The following is a 20,564-nucleotide window of genomic DNA, read 5'->3' as shown; positions in this document are numbered from 1 at the left end:
GAGTAGAACATGAATTTGGGAGTATTCTTAATTTGATGGAGCCCAGCATAGAGAATGTTTGCTTCTTGAGGCCAGGTAGCCATCTAACTTTCTTTTGTATCCCCTATTCCACTCAAGGAATCAAATACATACACAGTAGTTACTAAATGCATGCTTAGATTAATGAAATAAATATTCATTATTATTTCATAAGTATTTCTGAAATATGAAAAATCTAATACTAATATGGTTTGGCTGTGTTCCCATCCAAATTTCATCTTGAATTGTAGTTCCTATAATACCCAAATATCATGGGAGGGACCCTGTGGGAGATAACTAAGTGATGGGGGCAGTTACCTTCTTGCTGTTCTTGTGATAGTGAGTGAATTCTCATGAGATCTGATGGTTTTATAAGGGGCTTTCCCCCCTTTATTTGGCACTTTTCTCTTCTGCAGTCATGTGAAGAAGGACATGTTTGCTTCTCATTCTGCCATAATTTTAAGTTTCCTGAGGCCTAACTAGCCATGTGTAACTGTGAGTCAATTAAACCTCTTTTTTAAATAAATTACCCAGTCCCAGGTATTTCCTCATAGCAGCATGAGAATGGACTAATACAGTAAATTGGTACCACAGGGAGTAGGGTGCTGCTATAAACATACCTGAAAATGTGGAAGCAACTTTGGAACTGGTTAATAGGCAGAGGTTGTAACAGTTTGGAGAGCTCAGAAAAAGATAGGAAAATGTGGAAAAGTTTGGAACTTTTTAGTGACTTGGAGAGCTCAGAAGACAGAAAGATATGGGAGACTTTGGAACTTCCTAGACATTTTTGAACAGCTTTGACCAAAATGCTGATAGCAATATGGACAATGAAGCCCAGACTGAGGTGGACTCAGGTGAAGATGAGGACCTTGTTGGAGACTGGAGTAAAGGTCACTCTTGCTATGCAAAGAGACTGGCAGCATTTTGTCCCTGCCCCAGAGATCTGTGGAGCTTTGAATTTGAGAGAGATATTTAGAATATCTGGCAGAAGAAATTCCTGCATAGCAAAGCATTCAAGAGGAAGCAGAACATAAAGTTTGAAAAATTTGAAGCCTGATAATGTGATACAAAAGAAAAACCTATTTACTGTGGAGAAATTCAAGCAACTCACTGTAGAAATTTGCATAAGTAATAAGGAGCTAAATGTTAATCACCAAGACAATGGGGAAAATGTCTCCAGGACATATCAGAGACCTTCAGGGAAGCTCTTCCCATCACAGGCTTGGGGGCCTAGAAGGAAAAAATGGTTTTTTCAAGTAGGCCCAGGGCCCCCTGTTCTGTGCATACTGGGGACATGGTGCCCTGTGTCCCAGCTGCTTCAGGTCCAGCCATGCTGAAAGGAGGCAAGGTACAACTCATGCCATTATTTCAGAGGGTGCAAGCCCAAAGACTTGGTGGCTTCCATGTGGTGTTGAGGCTGTGAGTGCCCAGAAGACAAGAATTAAGGTTTGGGAACCTCTGCCTAGATTTCAGAGGATGTATGGAAATGCCTCTATGTCAGGCAGAAGTCTGCCATTGAGGCACAGCCCTCATGGAGAACTCCTACTAGGGCAGTGCGGAAGGGAAATGTGGGGTTGGAGCCTTCACACAGAGTCTGCATTGGGGCAGTACCTAGTGGAACTGTGAGAGGTGGACCAGCATCCTCCAGACCCCAGAAAAGAAGATCCACTGACAGCTTGCACCACGGGCTGGGAAAAGCCACAGACAGTCAGTGCCAGCCCATGAAATCAGCCAGGAGGGGAGCTGTACCCTGCAAAGCCACAGGGGGCAGAGCTTCCCAAGGCTGTGGGAGACCACCTCTTGCGTCAGTGTGCCCTGGATATGAGAAATGGAGTCAAATTAATTAGATCATTTTTGAACTTTAAGGCTTAATGGCTGCACTACTAGATTTTGAGCTTTAAGATTTAAGTATTTCCTTGTTAGATTTCAGACTTGACCAGCCTGTAGCCCCTTTGTTTTTGCCAATTTCTCCCATTTGGAACAGGTATATTTACCCAATACCTGTACTCCCATCGTACCTACAAAGTAACTAACTTGCTTTTGATTTTACAGGCCCATTAGCAGAAGGAACTTGCCTTGTCTCAGATGAGACTTTAGACTTCAACTTTTGGGTTAATGCTGGAATGAGCTAAGATTTTGGGGGACCGTTGAAAAGGTACGATTGTGTTTTGAAATGTGAGGATATGAGATTTGGGAGGGGTCACAGGCAGAATGATGGTTTCGCTGTGTCCCCACCCAAATCTCATATTGAATTATAGTTTCCAAAATGCCCACATGTCATGGGAGGGACTCAATAGGAGGTAATTGAATCATGGCGGCAGTTACTCTCATGCTGTTTTCCTGATAATGAGTTCTCATGAGTTCTCTAATGGTTTTATAAGCGGTTATTCCCCCTTTACTTGGCGCTTCTGTCTTCTGTTGCCATGTGAAGAAGGATGGGTTTGCCTCCCCTTCTGCCATGATTTTAAGTGTCTTGAGGCTTCCACAGCCATGCATAACTGTGAGCCAATTAAACCTCTTTTCTTTACAAATTAGTCTTGGATGTTTCTTCATAGCAGCATGAGAACAGACTAATACAAATTCTGTAGTAAATTTTACTAGGAATCACACCAGGAAAGGTCAAAGAAGAGATTTTTGACTAGGAATTCAGTGCTGGTTTATGTGACTCTCTAGGGCTGGTATGTGGACACATCCAACAAAGAGCCATGTTTATGGATGGAGAGGCTGAAAAGAATACTAGAAATTAGACAAGTGGTCCTCAATTTTGAGTGTGCTGCAAAATCACCCAGTTGGGGGCTTCATAAAGTAAAAAGTGCCTGGCCCAACTTCCTGGGAATTTCTGATTTGTAGATCTGAAATGGGAGTTGAGAATTTGCATTTCTAACCATCTCACTCCCAAGTAATGCTACTGCTGCTCATTCAGGTAACACGTTTGCAAATTACTGACTTAGACCTTTCTTGGAGAGCTGGCCCAGTTCAGGGAATTTGAACAGGCTGCTTGCTCTGTGATCTGCACTGAAAAGAAGTGATTTCAGAGATTTCCAAGAGCAGTACAGAGATAATGTAACTAAGGGAATCTCAGAATAGTGTTAAGGGTCTTGCTTCCCCCTGATTTATACACTGACTATAATCTGGCAGAAAAAGGAGAGAATGGCCTCAATAACTCAGATGTGAATTAGAATCAATTGAAATAAATGAAGTGGAAGATAGAATGCATGGAATTGCCTCATTAATAAAGGTTAGACATCCCTAATCTAAAATCCAAAATGCTCCAAAATTCAAAGCTCTTTGAGCACCTACATGATGCCACAAGTGAAAATTTTCATACCTGACCTTATCTGATGGGTCACAGTCAAAACAGAGTCAAAACTTTGTTTTGATCACAAAATTATCCAAGACATTGCCAGAAATTGCCTTTAGACTATATGTTTAAGATATACAGAAATGAATTTTGTCTATAGACTTGAGTCTCATCCCCAAGGTACTTCATTATGTAGATGCAAATATTTCAGGATCCAAACAAATTCAAAATTCAGAACACTTCTGATCTCAAGCATTTTGGGTAATGAATATTTAACCTTTCAGTTAAATACCGAACTTTCAGTTAAGTTAATGTAATTTAGGACTGTGCCAGATCAAGGTAAAATGGGGAAGGTGGAGAAATGTCAGCCCAGGGAAAGGAGAGAGTCCATTCACCCTAGAGAAATGATTTAGAAGAAACCATATCCATTCCCCATCCATAGACCTTTCACTTCAATTATTGCCATCTCTCAGGTAAATAGCCTTAGGAAGTTTCTGAAAAAGTGGCAAGGGTTTCAGCAACCAGGTAGCATAGGGACGCATGTCACCTTATTGCAATACCGAAATGGAAACTACCTAAAATTTAGAACTGTTTTTATATGCTTCATCGTGCTCATCTAATTAGGTTTCTTGAATTTTAGATCTTGAGTACAAAGGTTGCGCATACTGTTTTGCATTCCTTCCAGCTGAATTTCATATAATGTTGTAATCAAGGACTTGGGGGGAGACATTGGCATTTTTTTTCTTTACAGATTTTCTTTTTTGCCAACAAAAAGGAATAATGATATTACATAAAAATGAACTATGTCTCAAAATATAGAAACTTTTTGATAATCAAATGATTAAATATTCATAATTTAATTTTTGTTAATTTGAATATAGAAATAAAAATCTGCTTGGTGATCCTTTCAAGGGAAAGCTGTAGCTCAGTTCATGTATAAAAAGCCACACAAAAATGACTCTGGAGACCTTGGCTACACGTTCAGCGGTCAAATATTTCAATGCTCTGTTGCTCTCATTCCTGTTACAGGTACATGTGACAGTGCTGCAGCTATGAGTGGAATTTTAAAGAGGAAGTTTGAAGAAGTTGACGGCTCCTCACCCTGCTCCTCTGTGAGGGAATCAGATGATGAAGTTTCCAGCAGTGAAAGTGCTGACAGTGGGGACAGTGTCAATCCATCCACTTCTAGTCATTTTACCCGTGAGTACTGAAATCAGAACCAAAGTCAATTGTCTGGTTCTACAACAAAACTAATTGTGTCATTTTTATTTTAACCTTTGATTCCAACTATGTATATCTTCCAATCAACCAAATACGAAGAACAGTTACCCAAAAACGCAATATTTTCCAGGTGACTCAATAGATTCCTTTATTTAGAATACTTTTTACAGTATATTATTTGATTGTGTTAACCAACTAATTGAATTTAAGAATCACATTTCATTATTAATGCTTTTCCAAATAAACACCTAGTACTCTGGGAATAGATGGGGGAAGACAGAAAATAACTCCAGTTTCAAATAAAGGTGTCCTTTCACAACTGAAATGATATTCTAGGAGAAAACATTTTAAAAGGCATTATTAAGGAATGGAGAGTCTAGATTATGACTAGAAGGAGTTTAGGCAGCCAGGGATTAGGAAGAGATGTGAAGGCAGCAGGTGTCTCCCAAATGTGCAAGTGTGTGCAGTCCAGTGCCTCTTTCCCAGTCATTCCTCTAGTCTCTCTTCTCCAAGGATAATATTTAAAGCCCAACAAGAAACAAACTTTATGCTTTATTTATTTTATTTTATTTTTTTTGAGATGGAGTCTCACTCTGTCACCCAGGCTGGAGTGCAGTGCCATGATCTCGGCTCACTGCAACCTCTGCCTCCCAGGGTCAAGTGATTCTCCTGTCTCAGCCTCCTGAGTAGGTGGGACTGCAGGCGCACAGCACCACTCATGGCTAATTTTTATTATTTATTTATTTGTTTGTTTTGTATTTTTAGTATAGATGGGGTTTCACCATATTGCTCAGGCTGATCGCGAACTCTACCTCAGGTGATCCACCCACCTCTGCCTCCCAAAGTGCTGGGATTATAGGCGTGAGCCACCGCACCCGGGCTATGCTTTCTTTTTGATTCCTTTTTTTTGCCACAATGTAATGTCAGCCTTTCTGTCAGGCAAGATAAAAGGAGGTTTGAAGGTCTAATATAAAAAATTATTAAGGCAATGTAATCTATAGTCTAAAGGAAATTGACTAGCAATAGTTAAATAATCTTTTTAAAATGTATGTTTCTTAAACAGGAAGATTTTAATATGTTTTAATATCATGATAGATAACTGGTCTTTTTTTTTTACTTTCCAATTAGTTAATGTTATTAATATATGACTCTATAACAAAGAATTGAATTTGGCAACGTCGCAACTCCAAAAACTAAATGATTTAAACATATTTTTAAGAGGTAATAAGAAACTCAATAGCTGTTGAACATGAAATAAATATGGCAAAATCAATAGCATTCCATTAAGCAAGCACAACTAATTAGACAATATGATGAAAAGATTACAATTATTATAGCAGAAAAATTCATAAAATATTTAGGGACAAAGTTATGGTGTGATGTAGGTGGTCTACAAATACTTTGACATATATCCATGATAGTATGAAATGAGCTTGTGCTTTTGATTCAAAAGAAGAAATGTATTTAGATTTTTCATCTTAACACTAGTAGTGATAATATTATTATCTCATGGGTTTTTGCAAAGATCAAACAGAGCAAGTGAGATAATACACGTGAAAAAAACTTTGTAAAATGTCAAGTACTAGGCAGATGTTAAATTAAAAATTATGATGATAGCTAACATTCATTGGATACAGGCTATGCTCCAATAGCTTTGTATACATTATCCATACTCCTTACAGCAATTATGAAAGTAAGTAGTACTGCCTCCACTTTACAGAGGAAGCAACTGAGGCTCAGAGAGGTTAAGCATCTGGCACGAGATCACACAGGAGTTGAGCCTAGCTATATACACGTCTTACAACATAGTCTCTACCTGTTGCATGGTGGTCTTATTTGGCCCCTTAATTATATAAATTGGACATATCTTTAAAATGTTATTTCTTGTGAGTTATAATGGAAGACGAGTTACTGAAGAGGCTGATTATGTCTCTAGATATAAAGATAATGCCATTAACGGTTTCAACATTAATTTATTAATATAAGAGAAAAACTGAAACAAAATCTTCAACTGGCATTTCTTAGGTGACAGAATGATAAAAATTGATTTGGAGAAGTAAACTAATGAGAATAAGAAGATATTTTTAAAAAGAAGCCATAAATGTTGAAAAGCCATTCCAGACATCAAACTACAGTAGAAAACAATGTAACTGATGTTTTTTCATAATGTGCTCTATTTAGGAACCAACATGTTATATATGAAAATTTTACATATATAAGAAAAGAGTGTTATAAGAAAATGAGAAGGGAAAGACTATTTAATAAATGGTTGTGGCAGTAAGAAATTTAAAAAGAAGTGATTTAGACTTATATCTTACAATATAGGCCAAAATACCAGATAGATTACATGGATAATTTTTTTCATTAATGAGGAAAGTTGCATTTTGCCAGACATTTGGCAAAATCACTATATGAACTGTGATATATGAGAAGAAAAAATAATCACATTAAAAATACTTAATATATTTAATGATGTAAAAATATTAAACTTATCTGCTACTTAAAAAAACAAAGCCCAAAGTAAAACAATTTATATTGGAAAAACTATGTGCAGTTAATATATCATTATTTTCTGTTCAGAGCATAGCAAAAGTACATGTAATTTCTTGAGATAAATATGAAGACACACATCTTTAAAGTAAATCCACATAGTAGGAAATATGATTAGCAAATATTTTAAAGCAATTAACAACAATAATAACAAAAATGCAGACTAAAAATACTAACGAGTTTTCATTAGTATGAAATCACAGAGATTTCACCCCTTGAAATTGGTATTCATTTCTCCAGTAAAAAATACTAATACGTAAATGCTGGTGAAGTTTGCAGTACATTGTAGTCACACACATCTATTAATGGCATTGATATTTAAAAAGCACTTTGGAAATACAAGAGCCATAAAAACATTCATAAGTCTGTACTTCAGAGAATTTTTCTGAAGAGAGAAACATTAAAATCAAGGTGAAGACTGTATAAACGAAAATATCTGTGGTTGATAATAATACCGAAAAAGAGGGATTGGAGAGGAGGGAGAGAAAGGACCGCGTCTAAGAGTGAGGAAATGAGCCATTAAGTTATGGTAACGTATTCATTAATTTATTTTCTTTATAGTTACGAAGACCTTTTGGCAATATGTACAATGTTTGTGAAATAACGATAAGGAAGAAAAGCAGAACACGATATTTTATCTATACTGTCAGGCAAAGTCTAAGTCTATGCCTGCACAAAGGTAAAGAATGGCAGGGTGTCCCAATAACTGGAAACAATTTGATTTGTTGAGGAATTAAAATTACAAATGAATTTTTATATTTATTAATTTTTATTTCTGTTAATTTTATATGTGTTCTCACAATAAAGTAGCCAATTTAAACTGCTAAAAATTATAACTGTAGTTCACATTGTGTTTATGTTTGCAAAACAGCAGATTGAAATGGCATGATAAGCTAAGACACATATCAGTCAACAAATACAGACTTTGTTATAAGTTATGTTCAACAGAGATTTTTTTTTCATTGAAGAAAATAGACTTATTTTACAATGTCTAAGAAGTCATTGAAGTGTTTCAGCACATCATTTAATATCAGTGGTAGTGGCAATGGTTAGTTTATAACATGCTGTTTTAGCTTTGTATTAAATAGAATACGGCAGGGATTTCTCATGCTTTTTAAAAATAAGAAATGATTTAATAAAAACGCTATTTTCATTTAATAGTCTGCTTTGTTCACTATATTCACATTATAAAGAGATATAAAGTGGGAACAATAGTAAAAAATCAAAAAACAAAAGTTCTACCTGGAATATTTGTTGCAGAAAACATTTGAGGGGTTGGGCACAGTGGATCATGACCATAATACCAGCACTTTGGGAGGGTGAGGCAGGAGGATTGCTTGAGCCCAGGCATTTGAGACAAGTCTGGGTAATAAAGTGAGATCTCCATCTCTAAAAATATTTTTTTAAAAAATAGTCAGTTATGGTGGTGCATGCTGTGGTCCCAGCTACTTGGGAGGATTGCTTGAGTCTAGGAGGTTGAGGCTACAGTGAGCCATGTTTACACCACTGCACTCCAACCTGGGTGACAGAGTAAGAGAAAGAAAGAAAGAAAGAAAAAATAAAGAGAGAAAGAAAAAAGAAAAGAAGACAGAAAGAAAAGAAAGAAAGAGAGAAGGAAGTAAAGGAGGGAGGAAGAAAGGAAGGGAGAAAGAAAGAGAAAGAGAAGAAAGAAAGAAGGAAAGAGAGAGGAGGGAGGGGAAAGAAAGAAAAAGAAAGAAAGAGAGAGAGAAAGAGGAAAAGAAAAGAAGAAAGAGTAAAGCAAAGATTGTAGGTGGGTTTTTTGTTTGTTTGTTTTGTTATTTTTGTTGTTGTTGTTGTTGTTGTTTTAAGACAGGGTCTCACTGTTACCCTGGTAGCTGGGATCACGGGTGCATACTACTGCCTACTACGCTGGGCCATTTTTTGTATTTTTTATAGATATTGGGTTTCATCATGTTGCCCAGGTTGTTCTCAAACTACTGAGCTCCAACAATCCCCCTACCTCAGCCTCCCAAAGTGCTAGGATTACAAGCATGAGCCACAATGCCCATCCTGTGATCTAAGTGTTTTAGCCAGTGTGGGAGGAGTAGCTAATAGAGTTTCTTGTTTCTAGAAATGTATTTCAGATCATTGAGTTGCTAGTCTAAAAATTGATACATGAATGTTTAGAACACTTTTTATTTATTATGTTGTCTACATGAAGGTATGGGCTTCTCTGCAATGGTTTTGTTGGATGTTAATCTATGGTTACAAATTTTCAGAACTGTTATTATTGGTAAATCCTATTTCTTTAATCTATTTTTTTACTTAAAAATGATTATCTGTCTTAGAGTAAAGCAGGATTTTTGAAGACTATCAAATTTGTGTAGCTTTAACAAATGGTTTAGTTTCACATTGGGGTTCTTTAAAATGTGATTGCCCTTATTTAAATCTTACTCATCATGGGCTCATCTACCAAATTTAAAAAATCTCATGTCCAGTTTTATAGGCACTAACATATTGTGTAACATAACATTTTGTTGCATTACAAATACAGAAATTGATAAGATTGTTTGGTACGTGTCAACAGCTACGGTAGTAGAAAATTCCATGCTATTTTAAGTTTTCTGTTAAAATATTCAATTTGTAGCACACCACATTATGGTAATAAAAGCTTTAAAATACAAATCAATAAGGGCATTATGGCTTTTTCCCTGGACTTCTGAATTTTGCTAGGCAACAAGCACACTCACCGGTGATCAACCAAGGTCGTATATTGTAGTTCCCTTGAGACAGAAACAGCAGAGTCTGTATTGCTGTGAAACGCTTTGTTTCATCAAATCCCTGTGGTTCTATAGCCAATCAGCCCGTACTTGAGCACTGTCAAGAGGAGAGCTACAGAGAAACTAGAGAGGAATGATTTTTTTTCTGCCCTCTCAAGGTTCTTGGCCCTTCACATAAGTAATGAGAAGCTATGTGATAAGACATAGTCCCAAAAGGAACACATTATGTCTCCTGAAACAGAGTGTTTCTACAAATACATGTACAGTATTTAAGAAGTAAAAAATATCAAGAATTAAAAGGGTACACACTCTAAATTGCACACGAATGCAAGTAGTGGATGTCCTGCAGTAGAATTAAAATTTTTGTTAATTTACAAAACACTTTCACATTCTTGAGTTAATTTACTAGCCAAAAATTGTTGTGTGATTAGGAGCCAATTATTATGCTCACTTTGTAAAAGTAGAAATTATTATTCATAAATATACTTATACTTTACCCAAGAGCTAATATAGAATCTCCCTCCCTCCCTCCCTCCCTCCCTTCCTTCCTTCCTTCCCTTTTCCCTCTGAATACACAAGGCATAAATATGCCATCATGTGCTCCCACATCAGAGTCTTTCCCCAGTGTGATTTTCTTACTACTGGCTCCACATTTCATAATGAGATTACACATAAAGAATCAATAGAAAACAGATTTGACATTAAACTTTACTAGAAGTATGACTGGACCATGTCTGCTCTCTTTACCAAGCACTTAAAAATGCATTGAAGATTTAGATTTAATTTCAACAAACATAGTATATTATGTTACAGGCTCTGAGCTAGAACCTTTCAAACATGTCAAAGTGATATATTCCAAACAGTAAATACAGCTTGGAGATACAGTTATAAATTATGTCTGCCCAGCATTGTGGTATTAGTTTGAGAACTAACTTTAGCAAAGACATATGTAGTAATCTACCCCCGACTCAATGCTTTTGTAAACAATGGAGGAGTGTTTAGGACAAGCTGATGAATGCAGGAGTTTTAGGAGAAGCCTTTCCTTAAGCAGGAGAAAGGACATCATGATGCTCAAAAGATCCTTTCTAGTCTGTAATAATATGCTTTTAAGAAAAAAGATCCAAAATAGCATCAATAGTTACAGTTAAGACCAGCAGAAAAGGAAACAGCATAGATAAAGATGCCTCTGAAAAGCTATACTATTAAATTAAGAGGTTCCCAGACTCTTCATACCTGCTTAATCCTGGAAAAAAACCAATCAGCTTTGGCTTGTGAGATCAGATCTTGGACCAGCTGCAGATCATATCTAGAATCATGCAGATCATAATTAGGTCATGTTCAGACATGGACCAGTTGAATCATTAGGTGTTTATTGTTGGAGATAAAGGAGTTAAGTAAATTATGAGTGGAGGAAGATATTTATGAGCTAGTAGTGTTTTGGAAAATAGTCACTTGAATATGAAATAAGGCCTGTTGACTGATACAATAGAATTGTTATCAGATCATCTATCTGCAAGATTGTCAACTCCAGTAAAGATAAATCAGAAATAGTCAACCACTGCTACTTCCTCTAATCTTACTGAGACCATTCTTCAAACTGAAATGTCTCTTCTTTCCTCCCAATTTCTGACTACTAAAGTTCTATACCTGCTACAAGTTACACATGAAATATTTCTTTCTCCATGAAAACTTCACCAAGTCTCTCCTTTGACACATCCTCTTCACCTTCTCCTCGAAATCTCCTGATATTTCATCAACATTCACCAACTTTGGCAATGGTTTTCCTTCTTTCCATCCTAGTATTTTCCACCAAACAGAGTGATGTCAGTAACTGTATGATGGCTCCTAGAACTGATCAGCCTCTCGTTTCCTTGAGCGCTCTGACCTGGATTCCTTACTTCTATTGCCTTCATGTCTTTTACCACCAATCCATTTAGCAGCTGATGTCTGCAACTTCACCCACAAGACTTTTGCAAACCAGACCAATTCTCCCTCTGAAATACTCAATTCTAGTATTACAAAATCAGATCATAACCTCTTTTCCTTCCATTTCCTTCCTCTCCTCACCCACGTTATTTTTCCTTTTCTTTTTTTGAGATGGAGTTTTGCTCTTGTTGCCCAGGCTGGAGTGTAATGGAGTGATATCAGCTCACTGCAACCTCCGCCTCCTGGGTTCAAGCGATTCTCCTATCTCAGCCTCCCGAGTACCTGGGATTACAGGCATGCTCCACCATGCCCGGCTAATTTTTTGTATTTTTAGTCGAGACAGGGTTTCTCCATGTTGGTCAGGCTAGTATCGAACTCCCAACCTCAAGTGATGCCCCTGCCTCGGCCTCCCAAAGTGCTGGGATTACAGGCGTGAGCCACTGCGCCTGACCACCCACTTTTTTTTAACGTCATCCCTTGTTTCCCGCAATGTAGCACTCACCCCTTGTCTTTATATATCTTTCTGTGCTTCACCAATTGCTCCATTATTTCAGCATTTTATTTTATTTAAAGGCCAGGACTCTTTACCACTTTCCTGCTGTGTTCTTCACTCCATATTCATTTTTTATTCAAAACACTTGAAAACAAAACTTTTAAGAAAGTTTTGGAGAAAATGACAAAACTGTGTTTTCAAACTCAGCTGCTCATTAATGCCACACAACCATCCCAACCAGGCAGATTTTCTCACCATCTCAGAGCACACAATGTTCATGTCTCCTCCAATCACTTTTCCCTCACCTCCTATTTCATGTACAGCATATCTTGCTTTCTCATGATCTTGCACCCTTCATTTATATTTGTTATTACCCACATGTCTTTACCCTAAAGGCAGGGCTCTGAAAATGAGTTTTGAAGCAACCAAGGTAAGCTCATTTTGGGCAGGAATGCCTATCATCTGATCAGTATATAAGTATTTATATCAATGGATGAATGAACGGACATTTAGGCATTTAATACTTGCCATTCACTGCACTACTATTAGGAGGTGGAAATATAAAAGTAAATGAGATATGATCTCATTTCTGAAGAAACTCACAATCTAACAATATTTTAGCATTTCTCCAACACTCACTGTATTTTATTTTATACTGGAGTTATTTATGCACACACCTTATCTTTTCTCGAGATTTATAGAACTTAACTATGTATTCTTCTTGTTACCTGTTGCTGGTTCAATTACTGTTAACTACTTAATAGCATTTAGCTTTGTAAAACTTATTTTTTTTTCTTTTTAGGATAACTAAGCCTTATAAAGTAAAAAAAAAAAAGATGCATTTATTGTAAGACTATAATGGCACAAACGTTACTGGAAATAAATACCAACTTTACAGGCTAACTAACTATAATTTATAATTTTGATGAGTGTCATTGTGATATATGAGGATCTTGATTTAATACTTATCATATCTGAATACATATAATGATGAACTGTGTTTTAAATAGGGTCTCACTATAATTATGCATTCTTAACATGTACCTTTCTGGTTTCATTTGCTTGTATATAGTTTTCCCAGGCAGAAACATCACTGTTTAATTGGATGCTGTTCAGCTATTTTTGCAGGAGCTGTATAACACACTTGAGGGAGTCTGAGTTGTTTTCACCTTCACCATCCTTTGAATTGGCTAGGAAAAAAGGGCATTACTAAGTCAGATCACTAACATCATATAAATACAGTTCATTTAGTTCTTGTTTGATCTGTTTTAAATTCAGGATCAGGACCTCACATATAGCCTTAAAAATAGTAACATTTGACTTAGCTCTTTATTTCAGCCTACTGAGATTTAAAAAATTTTTCTGTCTTCCTATACATTTACTTTTTCTCCCACAGTCATGTCTTATATAAATACATCTGAAATCCATCCACTTATCTCCATTTATTTTGTACAGTATCACCATTCTTTTTCTCCTGGACTGCTACAGGAGCCTTGCTCTCTCTGCTTCGTCTCTTGTTCAAACCTCAGCCTCTTCTTTATGCAGTCACCTTTCAATCATTTTCAATTCATCAGTTACTTTCAGTTGAACTCATTATTGTGGCTTCCAAAATTCTGTACTTCCTTCCTATGCTTGAGCCTTCACTTTCCTGCCTTCTGTTCATCTCCAAATTTCAGCTGCAGTGATCTTTACTCAGTTCTTTGAACATGACAAATTTCCTTACCCTAAAATTCTGCTTGGAACAGCGTTCCCATGACTGACTCCTCATATTTCAGGTTTCAGCCTAAATATCATTTCTTTAGTGTAGCCATCACTGGTCACCTCCATCTAAAGTATGTAGGCCCAAAGTCCTCACCTCTGAGAGATAAGCATGAAAATTTTGACAGAAGAAAAATGATAGATATCTTGAAGCTGCTTTCAAATAACCTAGCAAAATAGAGAGATAGATGAAATGAGACTGAAAAAAATATTGATGTTTGGGCTTACTATTCTACTGTTTACATTCATATAGAATTATAGTTTTCCATAATACATTTTAAGAATATAGATGCATATGATTGCCACTGCACTACAGCCTGGGTGACAATAAGAATACGTCTCTAAAAAAATTAAAATTCAAACCATTTATAGGTCCAACTTGTCCTAAAAATCTCATGAAAGAGCCAGGGAATATGGCCAAGTACAATTTTGAAAAAGAATAAGGAAGAGGTGAGGAGTGTGCTAGCCTAACAACAGATTTCAATACTTGAAAAGCTGAAATAGTTTAAAACTCATGAAATTAGCTCAAGTCTGCACATAGAACAAATAGGGAGCCTGGACGCAGACCCACATTTAAATGGCAACATGATATGTGACAGAGGAAACATTGCAAATGAGTTGAGAAATAAGAATCTGTTTCAATAAATGGCTTTTTAACAAAAAAGATAAAATTAGATCCCTACTTCATGCCATATATGAAAATAAATTTCCAATGAACTAAAGATCTAAATATTTTTTTAAAAATATAAAACTTACAGAAAAAATATAGGAAAATATATGTATGTCAGAGTAACATGCTATAGCATGAACTGTAAAAATTATTATCTATTTGGGTACATTGAAATAAAACTGAATATATGACAAAATACCCCATCAAGAAAGTGAAAAGACAAGCTACAGACTAAAAGGAGATATTTGTAAATCATTAACTGACAAGGAATTCGTATTTGAATATAAAAGAACTGCAAAAATAAAGAAGAGCTAATATAGCAAAAAAATAGACATAGAACATGAGCAGATAATACACAGAAAAAAGGCTAACACAATTATGAACAGATGCGTAACTCTATTAGGAACCAGAGAAATTAAAATTGAAAGAAGACATCATTTCACATATATCCTATCATCAGATTAGCAAAATTTTAAGTGTTTGAAAATACCATATATTGACAAGCATGTGCTGAAGGCAGAACTCTCCTAAAACTGGCATGAGTGTCAGGTGACTACATTACTGAGGAAACCACGTGAAAAGTTAAGCCACGGAATAATTGTCCATTTGAATAGAATTGCATAAGTAGTTGGTTAATATTATGACAAATTGGATAATAAGTTGAATTGAATAGCAAGCTGTACATGTATATGCAGTTAAGTGAAATACACAGGTTGCAAATTTCTATAGTATGATAGTACTTTTGTAATTAAAACACACACAGAGAGCAACACCATATTTTATGGAAGTAAAAATATACATAGGAAGGGAAAATACACAACAATGTGAGGCTTAGAACCTCTGGAGATGAAGAGTAGAATGAATGGAGTGCCTTAGCTGTATTCTCTTAATATTTTTTATATTTTAAGAAGAGCAATCTGAAAGAAATATGGTGAAACATTAGCATCCATAAAAATGGGTATAAAGCATGTTATTTTCTAGAAGGTTGAAATATTTTATAGTTTTAAAATATGTTTTAAATACCTATTGTATATATTTTCCACACCTTTCAATTGGGATGAAAGTCCATAGATCACCTTACCACCCCCTTGAGCCATTATTTTCTCTTTCAGTAACTCCCCCTCTTTTTTCCTTCATAGGACATATCACAATTTGCAACCATTTTATAGTATACTGGTTTTCTTTTGTGTATCTGTCTTCTTTTGTATTCCTATTAGGAATGGGCAGAAGAACTTTGTAGCACAACATTAGAAACTTCCAGGCCAAACTTGGCCATTAATTAGAACTACATTTTAACATCCATTCAAAGCATTCATCTTGTTCACAGTGATAGTCAAATATTCACATATTTTCTTGAGATCCTTTCATACGTATTTATTACCAAGTTTTAAAAATAGGGAGCCATATCTTCCCCAGGTGTTCCGCTCCAGTCCCCACAGTGACATTTAGAAAAAAATCACCCATAAAAATTGCTTCTGTGCTATAAATACACTATACACTGTCACACTGTATATACAGTTATATGTTCCACATAACATTTTTCCCCTGAGGTATTAAAACAGAATATTGTTTCTTTAGTTGATCATCAGTAAAGTAGTTGTCTTGTATTTGGGAGCCATTGTGAAAGAAAAATATTTAAGTTTGCTCTGATATTTCTTTCCCTAGTGCATCAGTTGAACTTGTGAGAATGGACTTCACCGCAAACTCATTCCATTTGTTGTAACTCAAAAAACCACAACCAAGGAGCCAGAATATTCTCACTCTCAGTTTAGCTCTGTCACAATTCACTCTGACTTTGGTTAAATAATTTAACCTGTTTCTTCATTTGCAACCTGTGAGAATAGATTGGTCTTCAAAGTATTATAATTTGCATCGGATTTCAGTAATCCTTCCCTCCAAATATAGCATGCCTCCAATAGTCTCTTTTCTTTGAGTTATTTATAGTGTTATATTTAAGGACATCTTTGTATTTTCAAAATTTATGCTCGTGTACTATTATTTACATATATATATATGTTTAACAGAGTATTTTATTGTAGCTTGTAGATCCCACAAAAATGGAAATTGTGAATTATTTTTATTGTATTTTGTTTGGGGGCTGGCTTAATTAAACAGATAAGGCACTCAAAGTATACTACAATAGAAGTTTGAAAAAGTTTAAAAACAAGATCTTAGTAAAAATAGTGAATGATGGTTGGAAAAGGGAGTTGTATGTGTATGTTATTCCACTGGCAATGAAAAAAACATTTATGTAGTTCATGATTTTTAACAACTGTCTTCAAACTGCCTTTCGATGGCATAAGTAAATGTTCACTTTGGAATGTCTCATGAACACAGAGAAATATTCTGACTGGAATTTTTAAAAGAAAGTAACAAAACAATTAAGAGTTGGAAGGAATGATTTACCCAGAACATTTTTAAAAACAGGTAGTCATCTAATATCACAAAATGTTATTTATAAAGCTTAATATCTACATTTGTCTCATGTATGTGCTAATTGTGGTGAGCTTAACCCTACTTGTCAACAGAATATGCAGGCATATAGACGGTATGTTTTAAAAGGCTTTACCCGTCTGAAAATAATGACTGAAATTCCCACCATTAATGTGATCCCTTTGGGATGGTTCCTTTGTGATGACTATTAAAATCCACATACAGATAGCAGTCTACTAGTTAAAAAAGTAGTGTCTGAAGTCAGATTACTTAAATTCTCATAAAAGATGTTCTATTTAGAGGCAAGTAATGAAATATCCCCCAACTTTGGTTTCCTTATCTATAAATACTGATAAAAAAAATAGTACAGTATCTGCCTTATAAACTAAAATGAGTGAATACAGGCAAAACACTTTACATTTTACTTGACATTTACTAAGTACCCAGAAAATGTTAAATATGATGACAATGATAATGATGATGATGATATTGATATTTTCAAGGAGGGAAAACATACATTTTATTAATAGCTATTCAGAAATTCTAACTAAAGAGAGTAGGTCTCCAGACAAAAGAGACATGTGACAGTTATGCCTTTGGAAGAGTGGGAGAGAAACCTGGAAAAGATCAAGATTAGAGATGCAAATATTAATATCTTTAGATGCAGGCAGATCATGTAACTGTGAGAAGCAGCCAGGTGTATGACAAGAGGGATGAATCACAGCAGCTACAGAAGAGTTCACAGTATTTATTCTTTCTATTCTTGCTGGCATTAGTCCTAAAATATCATGAGTTGAGAATAATAATCACAGCAGTAACTGGCATTTATTGAACTTTCATTAAACATTCAATGGGAGGGACTGCCCTGACATTTTACGTGCATTATCTTACTTACTTAGTGCAACCCATGAGGCATCTGAAGCTTGAAAAGATTTTAAGTAGCTGCCTAGATTTACAAAGCCAATAAGCAGTTGGGCTAGCATTTGATTCTATGTCAGTCTGAATCTGTGTCCTGTGCTTTAATATCATTATATTACATTGTTTCTCACAAAGAGTGTTGAAAACAGCATGATCAATTTTTCTCAATCTAGCATCTCTTTTGAAATTTCTGAGAACAACATTTTGCATCCAACTCAGAAAATACAGTAAAGTGTATTGGTAATTAATAAAACAGCACGTAGACTCAATTTTAAGTGAGAGGAGCTCTACAAATATTACACAGGCTGGGTTCAAACAGAATACCCTGTATTTGCTTACTCATTCTTTCATGCATAAAACTTTTTGTACTGGCATCATACATCTTTGTCTTCTAATGGTATGGTTAATAGTCAGCACTTTGGCCTCTTGGATTTTTCTAAAACTGAACCACCTCAGTCTTCATTTGTATTTATTTATTTATTTGATTGGTATTTTCATTTCCTTTGAGTAAAAGGAGAAAGGAACAAGAGTTGCTGACACTGTCACGACTGAGGGGGTAAGACCAGGCATTGTGGTACCACCCAGCCAGGGCTGCTTTCTTGCAGGAAATGCTTCAGAGCTGCGGAGACAGGAGTAATTTGGCAGCTGCTGCCTCCTTGATTGACCGCATCAGGCTTTAAAAATATCAATGAGCTCATTAGCATCAACCTTTAGCAGAACTCTCAAAACCTTCTTAATGGAAACATGTGAGAGCTTTTATGAGTACACTCCAAGTTACGATTTATGGGAAATAGTCACAACAAGTGTTTGCTTGAAGTCTATTGGACTCGTTCCTCTGAACTCTAGACACTATGAGAACATCAATAAAGCATGACTTTTGTGTAAATACCAAGGCAGAGAAATAAGTATTGGCACTGGTATTTCTGGAAAATTTTCTATAACCGTTATCAGGGACAATTTGCTAGAAGAAATGGATAGTAACTTGCTTAAAAGTTGAAGAGGGAGGGAGGGAGGAGAGAAGGAAGAAGATGATGCAGTTGATTAGATTGAAAATGTCTATTTATATGCTCAGAATATGGGATTAGGAAAAGAAGAAGTGTAGTAAGCAAGGGCAAGTATTGCAGAATGGAGCTCTGTGATTGGCTCAGGCACGTGGAAAGAAAGCAAGTGAGGGATAAATGAGAACACGGAAGATTACTATGTGAGGCAACACGATAGTTAATTAGCCAGATTTCACCATTTCACTATATATATGTATGTATATACTTTGAAACATTATGTTGTATGTAATAAATACATACAATGTTGTTTGTCAGGTTAAAAAAAATGAAAGAATAAAAATTTTGAAACCAATGCCTACTGCACCAGATACCATCTCTTAGTTTCTAGTTAAGAGACCGAATCTTTTCATTTCAACCTCATGCTAAGGGTGGGTTTCCTTTCCAGTGGTAAAAATGTGAGCTTTAAAAATGATGCTTACTCTTACACTTTACCTAAATTAACATATTTTAGTTCTTACTGCAATTCTATGAAATAGGTTCTATTTTTAATCTTAATTTTATAGATAATGAAACTGGAATTTCAAGAAGTTCAATAACTTTCCCAGGATCCTACTGTTAGTAAAGTTGTGAAGCCAGATTCAAACCCAGACCAGTCTCAATTCAGTGTTTGAACTCTTAATATAATGCCTGTCTGTAGAAGCTTCAAAGTTTCTACTTAATGATGTGCAATTCTTAATCTTGCTTGATTTTAACATATGCAGAATTCTGGTATAAAATGAAATCAGTGTAATTTACTTAAAGTCTTTATTGTATAGCATTATTTATGGTGCCAAAAAAGTAAAAACATTTATAATTTAACATGTTTGCTCTTGCCTTTATCTTTTTTTCTATAAAAATTACACTTACATTGTCTAGGTAATATTTACAGAACCACAAGATGCTTGCCAAAGTGCTAAATGTTTTTTTCCCATATACAAAGATATGAAACATTTTTGTTGCTATTCTTGGTAGTCAATTAATTCTCTAATTTTCAAAATTGTATTATGTCTATAGTAATAACACTGATTACCTTAGAATTTCTGAATAATAAACTATGTGTGTGTAAAGCAGTGTGCAAAAGAGTACTATATGACCTGCATTCATTTTACTATCAGTTGGGGAAAAGTATCAGTTATAACCACTTAAATCAACATAAAAATGCCAGCAGTGTGTCTATACTTCAGAAATGAACTAGAAATTATCATTTCTTTGTGTTGTGAACATTCAAAATCCTCTCTTCTAGCTTTCTGAAAATATGCACTAAATTATTGTTAGCCATTTTCACCCTGCAGGGACACAGAACACTAGAATGTATTCCTCCCATCTAGTTATAACTTTGTATCTATTAGCCAACATCTTCCTATCCTCCCCTTCCCCTACAATTCCCAGCCTCTAATAAACAGAGTTCTACTTTTATTAGCCCAAATAATCTTTTAACTATCACATATAAATGAGACTATCAGCGGTATTTATCTTCCTGAGCCTGACTTATTTA

At 35.5% G+C, this 20,564-nt stretch overlaps 1 protein-coding gene across 3 annotated transcripts in view; it reads left to right on the top strand.

The window, feature by feature from the left end:
* CSRNP3 (cysteine and serine rich nuclear protein 3) overlaps positions 1 to 20,564 on the top strand; it is a 201,457-nt gene that overhangs the window by 116,805 nt on the left and 64,088 nt on the right. For all 3 annotated transcript variants that reach the window (XM_012440646.2, XM_012440647.2, XM_012440648.2), the window contains one exon: positions 4,349 to 4,519. In XM_012440646.2, the coding sequence (XP_012296069.1) occupies positions 4,372 to 4,519 (148 nt within the window). In that variant the 5' untranslated portion in view covers positions 4,349 to 4,371. The remainder of the gene's footprint in view (positions 1 to 4,348; positions 4,520 to 20,564) is intronic.

Source organism: Aotus nancymaae, unplaced genomic scaffold, assembly GCF_030222135.1.
Source record: "Aotus nancymaae isolate 86718 unplaced genomic scaffold, 86718_ANA_hifiasm-v0.15.2.pri h1tg000029l, whole genome shotgun sequence".
NCBI lineage: Eukaryota > Metazoa > Chordata > Mammalia > Primates > Aotidae > Aotus > Aotus nancymaae.
The sequence above is the reverse complement of the archived record's forward strand: the minus strand, read 5'-3'. Positions and strand labels throughout refer to the sequence as shown.